At 47.5% G+C, this 13223-nt stretch overlaps 1 protein-coding gene across 1 annotated transcript; it reads left to right on the top strand.

The window, feature by feature from the left end:
• Positions 1-9158: 9158 nt before the first annotated feature.
• On the top strand, positions 9159-12686 carry LOC125514576 (cell division control protein 48 homolog E). The gene has a single exon (XM_048679914.2). It carries the CDS (start codon positions 10071-10073, stop codon positions 12483-12485), a length of 2415 nt encoding a protein of 804 aa, XP_048535871.2. The 5' UTR covers positions 9159-10070; the 3' UTR covers positions 12486-12686.
• Positions 12687-13223: the final 537 nt, after the last annotated feature.

Below are 13223 nucleotides of genomic sequence, written 5' to 3'. Positions count from 1 at the left end.
CAAGTCTTCCTAACAACCCTAGCGTCACCGAACCTTAAGTGTGTAGACCCTATGGGTTCGGGAGACATGCAGACATGACCGAGATGACTCTCCGGTCAATAACCAACAGCGGGATCTGGATACCCATGTTGGCTCCCACATGTTCCACGATGATCTCATCGGATGAACCACGATGTCGAGGATTCAATCAATCCCGTATTCAATTCCCTTTATCCATCGGTACGATACTTGCCCGAGATTCGATCGTCGGTATCCCGATACCTTGTTCAATCTCGTTACCGGCAAGTCTCTTTACTCGTTCCGTAACACATCATCCCGTGATCAACTCCTTGGTCACATTGTGCACATTATGATGATGTCCTACCGAGTGGGCCCAGAGATACCTCTCCGTTTACACAGAGTGACAAATCCCAGTCTCGATTCGTGCCAACCCAACAGACACTTTTGGAGATACCTGTAGTGTACCTTTATAGCCACCCAGTTACGTTGTGACGTTTGGTACACCCAAAGCACTCCTACGGTATCCGGGAGTTGCACAATCTCATGGTCTAAGGAAATGATACTTGACATTAGAAAAGCTTTAGCAAACGAACTACACGGTCTTGTGCTAGGCTTAGGATTGGGTCTTGTCCATCACATCATTCTCCTAATGATGTGATCCCGTTATCAACGATATCCAATGTCCATGGTCAGGAAACCGTAACCATCTATTGATCAACGAGCTAGTCAACTAGAGGCTTACTAGGGACATGGTGTTGTCTATGTATCCACACATGTATCTGAGTTTCCTATCAATACAATTCTAGCATGGATAATAAACGATTATCATGAACAATGAAATATAATAATAATAACTAATTTATTATTGCCTCTAGGGCATATTTCCAACACTTCAACCATTGGTTCAGTAGGTACAACTAATTGTTTTGGTATTTTGCGTTTCCTACCCATAACTAAAGATAGAAAACAACTAAGAACAGCAAATAAAAATTACTTAGTGATAAAGCAAACAAGCACACACGAGAATATTCACCCCATGCTATTGCTCCCCGGCAACGGCGCCAGAAAAAGGTCTTGATAACCCACAAGTATAGGGGATCGCAACAGTTTTCGATAAGTAAGAGTGTCGAACCCAACGAGGAGCTAAAGGTAGAACAAATATTCCCTCAAGTTCTATTGACCACCACCGATACAACTCTACGCATTCTTGACGTTCGCTTTACCTAGAACAAGTATGAAACTAGAAGTACTTTGTAGGTGTTGTTGGATAGGTTTGCAAGATAATCAAGAGTACATAAATAAAAAGTGGGGGCTGTTTAGATAAAGAAACAATAAAGTAAATATAGCGAGTGTGGAAAAGTGGTGGTAGGAGTTGTGGAATTGCCCCTAAGCAATTGACTACTTTACTAGACCGATAGCAAGTATTATGTGGGAGAGGCCACTGCTAGCATGTCATCCCTGACTTAGAATTCTATGCACTTATGATTGGAACTATTAGCAAGCATCTGCAACTACTAACGTTCATTAAGGTAAAACCCAACCATAGCATTAAGATAAATTGGTCCCCCTTCAATCCCATATGCATCAATTTTTATGCTAGGTTGAAGCTTCTGTCACTCTTGCCCTCCAATACATAGTCCTATCAACATAACTAAGCCTAGGGTGTGATCCACGCGCGCAATCATATGATGGGCACCAAAGGACAGCAACATAACCACAAGCAAATTAAATCAATCATAGCAATTCATCAACCACCGATAGGACAACGAAAATCTACTCAGACATCATAGGATGGCAACACATCATTGGATAATAATATGAAGCATAAAGCACCATGTTCAAGTAGAGGGTACAGCGGGTTGCGGGAGAGTGGACCACTGTAGATAGAGGGGGGAAGGTGATGGAGATGTTGGTGAAGATGGTGGAGGTGTTGGAGTAGATCGCGGTGATGATGATGATGGCCACGGCAGCGTTCCGGCGCCACCGGAAGAGAAGGGGAGAGGGGGGGCCTTCGTCTTCTTCTTCCTTGACCTCCTCCCTAGATGGGAGAAGGGTTTCCCCTCTGGTCCTTGGCCTCCATGGCATGGGAGGAGCGAGAGCCCCTCCGAGATTGGATCTGTCTCTCTGTCTCTCTCTGTTTCTGCGTTCTCAGATTCTTCCCTTTCACCGTTTTTTATATTCCCGGAGATCCGTAACTCCGATTGGGTTGAAATTTTAACACGATCTCTATCCGGATATTGGCTTTCTTGCGGCGAAAGAAGGGCTCCAACCGCCTTACGAGGTGGCCACGAGGGTCAGGGGCGCGCTTGACACCCTGGGTCGCGCCCCCCTACCTCGTGCCCCCCTCGGGCACCGTCTCGCGATGATTCCACTTTCCAAAATTCATAAATATTCCAAAATAAATCTTTGTCAGTTTTTATTCCGTTTGGACTCCGTTTGGTATGGGTTTTCTGCGAAACAAAAAACATGCAACAAACAGGAACTGGCACTGGGCACTGGATCAATATGTTAGTCCCAAAAATAGTATAAAAAGTTGCCAAAAGTATATGAAAGTTGTAGAATATTGGCATGGAACAATCAAAAATTATAGATACGACGGAGACGTATCAGGGGTCTACTAGAGATGCTCTTAATCCAGTACTCCCTCAGTAGCCTCACCGGGGAAGGGCTTATGCTCCTCGTCGTCCGAGGAGATGGGCCCCAGTTTCATCTGGAAGGGAGCGGTCAACACCGTCATTGGTATTCATGTAGTTGGCTGAAAAAACATCCTACATTTTGTTATGTAGAGAGTATGAACTAACTAGACTAACATCCTACATTTTTTATGTAATGAAATATAAGACGTTTTTTGTGTATTTAGCTAAAAAAATGTTCTACAGTTTGTTATGGAGTATGTATGAACTAACTAGTCCAGAGCTTGCAAACAAGAAAATGCTGAAGTGCGCACCGTCGCACACACAACCATTGTGATTTGCTACCTCAAAAAAAACATTGTGATTTGCATATTTGCAAAAAGCTCACAACAATCTTAATAAGAGAAAAAAACATTTGTGCAGCTTGTTGTGTGCGAACGAACTCCTCCCTTTTCGCCTCCTCGACCGTCTCCTACCTTTTTTTGAAGCTCAACACCCTTCGGCTATTTATTCAACAGGCGCAAGCATGTCTGACTGAACGATCTCAGCCAGCCAGCCAGGGATTACATCAAAAGTTTTAACAAAACTATGAATAACTAAAGCTTTCCTAGCTAAACGGTGAGCCGCTTTATTAGTACAGCGACTAGAAAACCGTAGCTTGAATCCCTAGAGAAGATTACTCATATCCTTCATCTCACATAGAATGTGATAACTAGCGGACTTCTGTGGTGATTCCCAAAGGTGCTGAATCTGTTGACAGTCAGTCTCAAGTACCACTTGTTCAAGTCCCATATCTAGGGCCATACCCATTGCATCACGGAAGCCAAGATCTCAATGGACAGGGGATCAGTTACTCCGTCATAACGGATACAGTCTGCTCTCAAACAAACCCCTTGGTTGTTTCGAGCAATAATACCTGCCCCTCCTGTATTCCTTCCTGGATTAGTTGCCCCATCTGTATTAATCTTGATCCAGCCGTCCTCTGGTGCATGCCATTTTTGCACAATCTCACTATGAACTTGCCCATTTGGTGGCAGCTCTAGAGCACGTACAATCTCCTCTATGATGATCATTGACTGGAGCGGTTGTTACTCCTTTTCCCCATGTGTATACTTGTTTCGTGAGTGCCAAATTGCCCACATCAAAGTGATCATCATCGCAGCAGCATCGCATTTTATAAGTTGATGGTCAAGCATATCTCGCGACCATGTCCTCGGATTCAGTTTGGGCTGCTGTATGTCAAAGTAACGAGTTGCCGCCTCCCAGAAAACCTTTGCATGATCGCACTCTAGCAGGCTGTGGAATAAGGATCCATGATCATGCCCGCACATAGGGCAGTGTGATAAGGTCCTGACATGTTGCCGCTGCAATTCGCCATAACACGGCAGAAATCCCTTGACCACACGCCACCAGAAAACTCTAATCTTTGGGAGAACATTAATCTTCCACAATGATCTCCATGTCTCCTCATCTCCATTAGAGGTCAAAGCTATTATTGTGTCCCTTAATTTCGTGTCCATCCTTTCTCTGTACGCCGAGCGCATAGAAAAGATTCCAGATTTCTCCCACGCCCATGCCCATATGTCAGCCCCTGCTCTTCGAGGCCTAGGCATACGTAGGATTGCGTCCGCATCAGGGGGTAAAACACTTCTTGGATGAGTTCCGAGTCCCACCTGTTTGACACAGGGTCAATTAAGTCTGAGACCAACTATATCGAGTTTGCAGCACGGGCGCCCATTGGCTTCATTGATGTTTTTCCTTCTATCCACTGGTCATGTCAAACCTCGGTCGTTGTTCCATCTCCTACACGCCGAATGAGCCCCTGCTTGAGCATCTCTCTACCTTTGATTATTGCCTGCCACGTTTTCGATGCACCTTTCGGACATCCAGCCGTGAGGAAATCTTCATTGGGGTAATATCTACCCTTGAGCACTCTAGCACACAAGCTATTCGGGTTCTCAAGGAGCCGCCAGGCTTGTTTAGCTAACATCACATCATTGAACGTCTCAAGATCCCTAAAACCGAGACCTCCTTTCGACTTGGCAATACACATCTTATCCCAAGACTGCCAATGCATTCCTCTTTGGTCAAGTGATCCAGCCCACCAATAGCGTGACATATTTGTCGCCGGTTTCTTGCATAAGCCTTTTGTGAGTTTGAAACAACTCATAGAGTAGGCTGGTAAAGCTTGGACCACCGATTTCAAGAGGACTTCCTTTGCCGCACATGGCATCTTCCTTTCACACCAACCTTGCACCTTCGCCCGGGAGCGTTCATTTATGTGTTCAAATTGTTGCTCTGTAATTCTTCCTGCTGCTGTGGGGAGGCCAAGGTACTTTTCAGACATAGCTTCTCTTTGTATATTTAGAGCAGCTTTGACACCTCTTCTCATGGAGGCACCACAATTGGGGCTAAAATATACCAAGCTTTTCATCTTGTTTGCACTCTGGCCCGAGCCCACACTATACTATTCTAAGATCTCATTCAGTCTCGTGGCACTCCGACCATCTGCTTTCATAAAAATCAAGCAATCGTCAGGAAACAATAGGTGGGAAATCCATGGAGCCGAGAAGCTTACACGTATTCCCCTATCGATCCACCCTCCATCATAATTCTGCATCATACAAGATAATCCTTCTCCGCATAGCAAGAATAGATAGGGGGATACTGGGCAACCTTAACGTAACCCTCTTGAAGGGTTGAACGCAGGCAAAAGCTCGCCATCAACTTTTACTTGGAAGCTGACAGTGTTAACACACCGCATCACTAATGATATCCAGGCCTCATCAAAACCAAGTTGTTGCATTATTCCTTGCAAATACGCCCACTCAACTCAGTCATATGCTTTGATCATATCAATCTTGACCGCACACCATCCTTGTTTACCTCTCTTCTTTTTCATAGCATGAATGCACTCGTAAGATACAAGGACGTTGTCGGTAATAAGTCGTCCGGGAAGAAAAGCACTCTGCTCTTCTGAAATTATCTCATCAAGAATCTCCCGTAAACGATTAGCCAACACTTTGGAGCAAAGTTTATACAACACATTACAGAGGAAATTGGCCTATACTGAGTGATGTTTTGCGGATTTTTCACCTTTGGTATAAGGACAATTACTGTGCTGTTCACCGAGTCAAACATAAGGCCACCATTCAGAAAACCCAGAACTGCCGCAGTGACATCCGGTCCAATCAACTCCCAGTGCCGCTGGTAGAAACCCGCGTGGAATCCATCACAACCAGGCGCCTTAGTAGGTCCCATAGCAAATAGAGCTGCCTTCACCTCCTCTTCGACGAACGGTCTCGTCAATCGCTCGTTCATAAACTTTGTTATTTTATGTGGCACATGGTGAAGAACTGCATCAATATTGGTATGTTCCTGAGCTGTGTACAGGCTTGTATAAAACTATTGTACCTCTGCATGTATATCTTCCTTTGTCTCACAAACTAAGCCATCTGCAGCCTGTAGACTACATATCATGTTTCTACTCTTGCGTGCAGCAGCACGCGCCTGAAAGAAACCGGTGTTACGATCTCCTGCCTTGAGCCAGTCAGCTCTAGACCTCTGACGAGCCATCAGCTCCTCTTTGTGAAGTAACTCAGACAGTTGTCGAGAAAGGTTTATCTCTTTGCATGTTGGGCCTCTAAACAGAGAGTTCGCTCTCTCCTTTTCATACTCCTTCCGAACCTTCTTTATCTTCTTCTTCACATCCCCAAACTTTTTTGATTTCCAGTCCGTGAGTTGAACTTGCATGTTCATTAGAGCATCATTTATGCCTTGCAGCCCTTCGACTCCTGCGCCCATTCACCACCCATGCATAACAGCGGCATCGTATATTTCCTCCCTTTGCCATGCTTCTTCATACATGAAGCGGTGACGTCGTACTCCCGCTTCTCGCACTAAGCTCTTCAACTTAATTGCAAGCATACAATGATCAGACTTTGGAGATAAAATATGGCGGGCGAATGAAACTGGGTATAAGCCCATTATCGCTGGGTTTGCCATGTATCTATCCAAGCGAACTTTAACATTTGAGTCGCCTTGCTGCATATTGTCCCAAGTGAAAGGAACACCCTGGAAACCCAGGTCGTGGAAATCACATGCATTAAGACACTCTCGAAAACCATCCATTTGCCACTCCGGGCGATCATGTACACCAAAAAACTCTGAGTTATCCACAATTTCATTAAAATCACCCCCGCAGAGCCATGGGGCGTCACTCTGAGTGTTGAGCCAACGCAATAGTTCCCAACTCTCGGCGCGCTCACTTCGTCTTGCTTTTGCATAGAAACCAGTAAACCACCACAACTTCCGATCACCCATCACATTCCTCACCATTACATCTATGTGTTGGTCAGAGAAATTGTTTAGGGTCACATCCACTTCTTTTGACCAGAACAAAGCCAGGCCACCACTTAGTCCATTGCTGCTAACTGGATAGCAGCCCTCAAAACCTAACTGTGACGTCAAATCACTGACTCTCCTTCCCTCGATCTTCGTCTCACACAAGAAGACCAAGGCGGGCACTTCTTGCTTCACTAGGTTGTGAAGCTCTCGAACTGTCTCTGGGTTCCCAAGCCCGCGACAATTCCACGATAGGCAATTCATTGTGACCCGCGGGGCTGGTTCGCATCCTCCGCCGGTGTGTGAGCAGCATCCTCTACTGCTTTCTTTTTCTTTGAGTCCCTACTGTCATCCCTCAACCCCGATGATTCTTGCTCCTCGCTCTGCCTCTTCCTGTTTAAGGTGTCCTGGTCTTGCAGAAGAAGAACATTCTCCTTGGGCACATTCATATTCGTGGTATTGTCCATTACTACGTGACAGTAGACAGTATTATTCCCACGGCCAGTGCGCCGACCACCCCGGTCGTTTCCACCTCGGCCTCTTGCATTAAACTGGTACATAGTTTGTTTCACTGTACCCGCTGCTGGTTTTTCTGGCGAGGTCACCTCGATTCCTGGCTCAACCTCCTCACCCGCATATCATCTTCCTTGTGCTTGCCACCCTCTCTCGGCCCTTCAGTTTTGTATGCAGGAGCGCTGCCCCAGCTTCTGTTACGGTTGAAAGTATATCTAAGAGCCTCACGGTATGGCGGTCGTCCAAACTCATCTCTCCCCGCTGGCGTGGGACACATCAGTTCAGCATGCCCCAACAACCAGCAGGAGAAGCAAAAATACGGTAAACCTTCATACTGGATGTCGAAAAATTCAGTTTCCTTTGATCTCGCCTTTTCCAATTGAACCCACCGCATCAGTGGTTCATCAACTCTGATCCAAACTCTGAACCTTAAATAGTCTCCAAAGGCAAATCCCTTCACGTCAGCATCCAGAGCCACCACATTGCCAACCATACTAGCAATGCGTTCTGGCCACGGTGGGCATAGCATGTTGAAAGGTAGATTGATCACCCGCACCCAAATCTTGAGTTTTTCAAACTTAAGCTCCGACGGACGTGATCTGATGTTGAACCTCTTCAACACAACACAGTGCTTTCCAACTATCCACAGACCCTCATCTAGGATCCGATCACAATCCCTTTTGTTCTCAAAGTTTGCTACAAACACATTATCTCCTGATGGTCTAAAACTCAGCCCCTTAGGGTTTCCCCAAGCTGGTCTAAGGGCGTCCCCAATGGTGTTAACATATAGGACTTTCCTGTACAGCACCTTACCGATCAACGCAAACAGATCCCCATCTACCGTATCGTCCTCCTCGTCGATCACTAGCTTTGCCTTCTCTTTCTCCGTCAGATTGAGCATGTCCATCTTGTTCTACCGTCTCCCTCTCCCTCCCCCTGTTCCTCCTGTTTCCCGTGGCACTTGATTCCGCCATGTTCGCCCGACTCACCAAATCCGATCTCCTTCTCACCAGGCCCGCCAAGGATGGGCAGGGACATCAAGGGCGTGTTTGGATGACTGCCTCGCACCTGGCTCGCACCCGCGATGCAAATTCCAGCGTCGTTGGTTACCTGTGGCGCCTCCTCAGCCAGGCCCGATCCGTGCAAAATGAGCCCTCTCAGCCAGGCTGAGGGGAACGCAGGAGCGTATTCGGGAACCAGGCCCGCGCCTGCACCCATGCCTCGACCGCAACGTCTCGTTCTCTTTCCTCTCTTTCTCTCACGCATCGAGTCGAAAAAACTAACCCACCGTCGTGGCCACCGCCGTCTGAGCCCCCGCATGCGTAGTTCGGAGCTCCCTCGCCCGCCACCGGTCCAATCCCAGTCGCCGGCGCTCGTCGGCGCCCACGCCGGGCGCTCGCCTAAAGGCCTCGACAACGTCGGTTTCCGCAGCCGCCTCAACGCCGCCGAACTCCTCCATACCCGCGCGCACCTTGCCCTGCGACGAGCTCGCCGGATCTCGCCCCGCCCGGGCCTAATCTTCGTCGGCGGCCATCCTCCACACCCACGCCAGGCCCTGTGGATAAGCTCGTTGTGCCACCCGCCATCGATCGAGAGAAAATAGGGAGGAAATGAGCATCTGGCGCTGCGAGAACTACCCATCTGGCGCCGCGTTTCTCCGCTGTTTGAGCTTTGGTAGGTTCAGGTTTCAGTTCAGGCTTTGATTGACTTGGAATTTTTGTGCTACATGAAACGACAGTGCTGTACACGCAATATCTGGCGCACGATTTGTGCGCGACCTGATTAGAAGCCACAGATACTAAAAATAAGGCGATCCGATGTTAAATAAAATTGAAAGTTGAGCTTTGGTTCAGATTTTAGTTCAGGCTTGTTTTGGTTGTTGTTTTGGTTCAGATTTTAGTTCAGGCTTGTTTTGGTTGTTGTTTTTGTCCATGGGACGATCTAATTGGTCCAATTGGAATGATTAAAATTAGAAGAGAAAAGTTCACATAGAATTTAGCTCAAATGCAGCTACCAAATATCTGTTGTATGTAGCATCTCTCGTGCACCCATATCATGCAGCCTACCAAACACACATCTCAGCTCATCTTTGCATGAGCTCAACCAGGCCACACTCACCCAGAATCCTCCATGCGATGCAGGCTAGAGCCACCCAGGCAACCAAACACGCCCCAAAGTCCCCCCTTAGTCACCCCGAACAGACCTACCGAGAGAGAGGGCACCGGAGCACCGAGAGAGCCGGCGTTCAGAAACCCTACCTCGCGCCCCGGGGAGCCTTCAAGATCGCCCGTGCGCCGCCTCGTCACTCGAAACCCTAGGTAGCGTTTCGGGACTTCTGTCCTGACCGTCTCCTACCTGGACTGCACTCTCGTAGACTCAGTTCAATTGATTTTTCCCATGGCTGAAGAAGACCGACTCGGCCAGGAGCCCGACTCCTCTTCCCTTTCAGCTCGAGCGCTCAAGAAGGAAACTGGAGTAGTATAAAGGTAAGCCAATCCCCTCGACTTCCACCTCACATCGCACCACGAGACCACGAGATTCAGCAGCGAATCGAATCGAGCATCTCGAATCCGCGTTCCCATGGCGAGCTCCGATCCGAGCGGGAAGAAGGACTACTCGACGGCGATTCTCGAGAGGAAGAAGTCGCCGAACCGGCTGGTGGTCGACGAGGCCGCCAAATCCAATGACGACAACTCCATCGTCGCTCTGCACCCGGACACGGTGGAGATGCTGCAGCTCTTCCGTGGAGACACCGTCCTGATCAAGGGCAAGAAGCGAAAAGACACGGTCTGCATTATGCTTCCGGATGACACATGTGACAAGACCAAGATCAGGATGAACAAGGTCGTCAGGAAGAACTTGAGGGTGCGGTTAGGTGATGTAGTTTCTGTTCATCAGTGCCCAGACGTCAAATATGGAAATCGTGTGCACATCCTTCCCGTTGATGACACGGTCGAAGGGATCACTGGAAACCTGTTTGATGCCTTCTTGAAACCATACTTCCTTGAAGCCTATCGCCCTCTTAGAAAAGGAGACCTTTTCCTTGTGAGAGGTGGCATGACAAGTGTGGAATTCAAGGTCATAGAGACTGACCCTGCAGAGTATTGCGTCGTTGCACCTGACACGGAGATATTCTGTGAGGGTGAGCCTATCAAGAGGGAGGATGAGGAGAAGCTGGACGACGTTGGCTACGACGATGTTGGTGGAGCTCGCAAGCCGATGGCCCAAATCAGAGAACTGGTTGAGCTCCCGCTGCGCCATCCTCAGCTGTTCAAGTCCATCGGCGTGAAGCCTCCCAAGGGCATCTTGCTGTATGGGCCACCTGGGACCGGCAAGACCCTCATTGCCAGGGCTGTGGCTAATGAAACAGGTGCCTTCTTTTTCCTGATTAATGGCCCAGAGATTATGTCAAAGTTGGCTGGAGAAAGTGAGAGCAATCTCAGAAAGGCATTTGAAGAGGCTGAGAAGAATGCGCCGGCCATCATCTTCATCGATGAGATTGATTCCATAGCCCCAAAGAGAGAAAAGACCAATGGAGAAGTCGAAAGGCGTATTGTTTCGCAGCTGCTCACTCTTATGGATGGGCTTAAAGCTCGTGCACATGTTATTGTTATGGGTGCTACCAACCGCCCAAATAGCATTGATCCGGCTCTCAGAAGATTTGGAAGGTTTGACAGAGAGATCGACATTGGAGTCCCTGATGAAGTTGGACGGCTTGAGGTTCTCCGGATTCACACTAAAAACATGAAACTAGCTGAAGATGTTGAACTGGAGCATGTTTCTAGAGACACGCATGGCTATGTCGGTGCTGATCTCGCTGCCCTTTGTACCGAGGCCGCTCTCCAGTGCATTCGTGAGAAGATGGATGTTATAGACCTCGAGGACGATACCATTGATGCAGAGATACTGAATTCTATGGCTGTCACAAACGACCATTTCAAGATTGCACTGGGGACAAGCAACCCATCTGCTCTTCGTGAAGCTGTGGTCGAAGTTCCAAATGTCTCTTGGGAAGATATTGGTGGTCTGGAGGGTGTCAAAAGAGAGCTGCAGGAGACCGTCCAATATCCGGTGGAGCATCCGGAGAAATTCGAGAAGTCTGGCATGTCTCCCTCCAAGGGTGTTCTGTTCTATGGCCCTCCAGGCTGTGGTAAGACCTTGTTGGCCAAGGCAATTGCTAACGAGTGCCAGGCTAACTTTATTAGTATCAAAGGACCGGAGCTGCTTACAATGTGGTTTGGTGAGAGTGAGGCCAATGTGCGTGAGATTTTTGATAAGGCTAGGGGGTCAGCACCATGTGTGCTCTTCTTTGATGAGCTTGACTCGATTGCCACCCAGAGAGGAAACAGTGTAGGCGATGCGGGAGGTGCCGCTGATAGAGTGCTGAATCAACTTCTTACCGAGATGGATGGAATGAACGCCAAGAAAACTGTGTTCATCATCGGTGCTACCAACAGGCCAGACATTATAGACCCTGCCTTGCTTAGGCCTGGGCGTCTTGATCAGCTTATCTACATTCCTCTGCCTGATGTTGAATCCAGGCTCCAGATCTTCAGAGCCTGCCTCAGGAAGTCTCCTGTGGCCAAAGATGTTGACCTGAATGCGCTCGCCAAATACACGCAAGGGTTCAGTGGTGCAGACATCATGGAAATCTGCCAGCGTGCATGCAAATATGCCATCAGAGAGAACATTGAAAAGGACATGGAAAAGGAGAGGAGGCGGAAGGAAAACCCTGAAGCCATGGAGGAAGATGTGGTGGATGAGATCGCTGAGATCAAGGCTGCTCACTTCGAGGAGAGCATGAGGTATGCACGCCGGAGTGTGAGTGATGCTGATATTCGCAAATATCAGGCCTTTGCTCAGACACTGCAGCAGTCCCGTGGTTTCGGCAGTGAGTTCCGGTTCCCTGACCAGCCAGCGGGAAGCGCTACCCCTGCGACCGATCCTTTTGCATCCACTGCCTCGGCAGCTGAAGAAGATGATTTGTACAGTTAAATTTTTACCATTATTTCCTTGTACTTATCATATTACTATGCTGGCATCTGTAAGACACGGGAAGACCATGTAATTATTTTTATGTGCATATTGTGATATATATACTGAAGATTGTTTCCTACCCCTAAAATAAAAAGGAAAAACACTTCCTATTGTCTCCGATTCCAGTCTGTGTGCCAATGATAATATCCATTGGCATGTGGTACAATTCTTCTCTACAGACTTCAATGGGATACTATTTTAATTCATTTAAATGTACTATTTCAATTCGTCTTCACTATATAATAGCATTGCTAATAAACCTTCTGTTATACATGATTGCCTCAGCCTCTCTGGCATGTTGACAAATTAGTTGCATTAGCTGAATCTTAAGTCTGTACTTCTGTACAATGCACTGATATCAATTTTTGGCAACCCTGTCGTGGAAGCTGAAGGCGATAATTTATATAGTTGAATTGTCTGTTGTGCCATAAACTTACTCGTAAAAAGAAATGCAAACCTTTGATGACGTCTGTCTCCGAGTCCAATCTGTGTGCGTTTATTGGCATGTGGTAATTGTACTTCTTTAGTACCTTTGCTGCTCCACGGGCTGTGTTAAGGTGCTGGTTGGTTGAGGAATGGTGATCACGCTCAGTATCTGGATGGCAATACAGGGTATTAGCATCCTAGTATGTGATGTGATTTTTTCTTTTAAATGTACTAGTTCAGCTCCTTTTCATCCTAGTATGTTTTTTTACA

Source organism: Triticum urartu, chromosome 1A, assembly GCF_056163025.1.
Source record: "Triticum urartu cultivar PI428250 chromosome 1A, HENAU_Tu73, whole genome shotgun sequence".
NCBI classification, from domain to species: domain Eukaryota; kingdom Viridiplantae; phylum Streptophyta; class Magnoliopsida; order Poales; family Poaceae; genus Triticum; species Triticum urartu.
The sequence above is the reverse complement of the archived record's forward strand: the minus strand, read 5'-3'. Positions and strand labels throughout refer to the sequence as shown.

What these genes read in the sequence shown, in the direction of transcription:
- LOC125514576 (XM_048679914.2), top strand. Translation starts at nt 10,071, where the DNA reads ATGGCGAGCTCCGATCCGAGCGGGAAGAAGGACTACTCGACGGCGATT.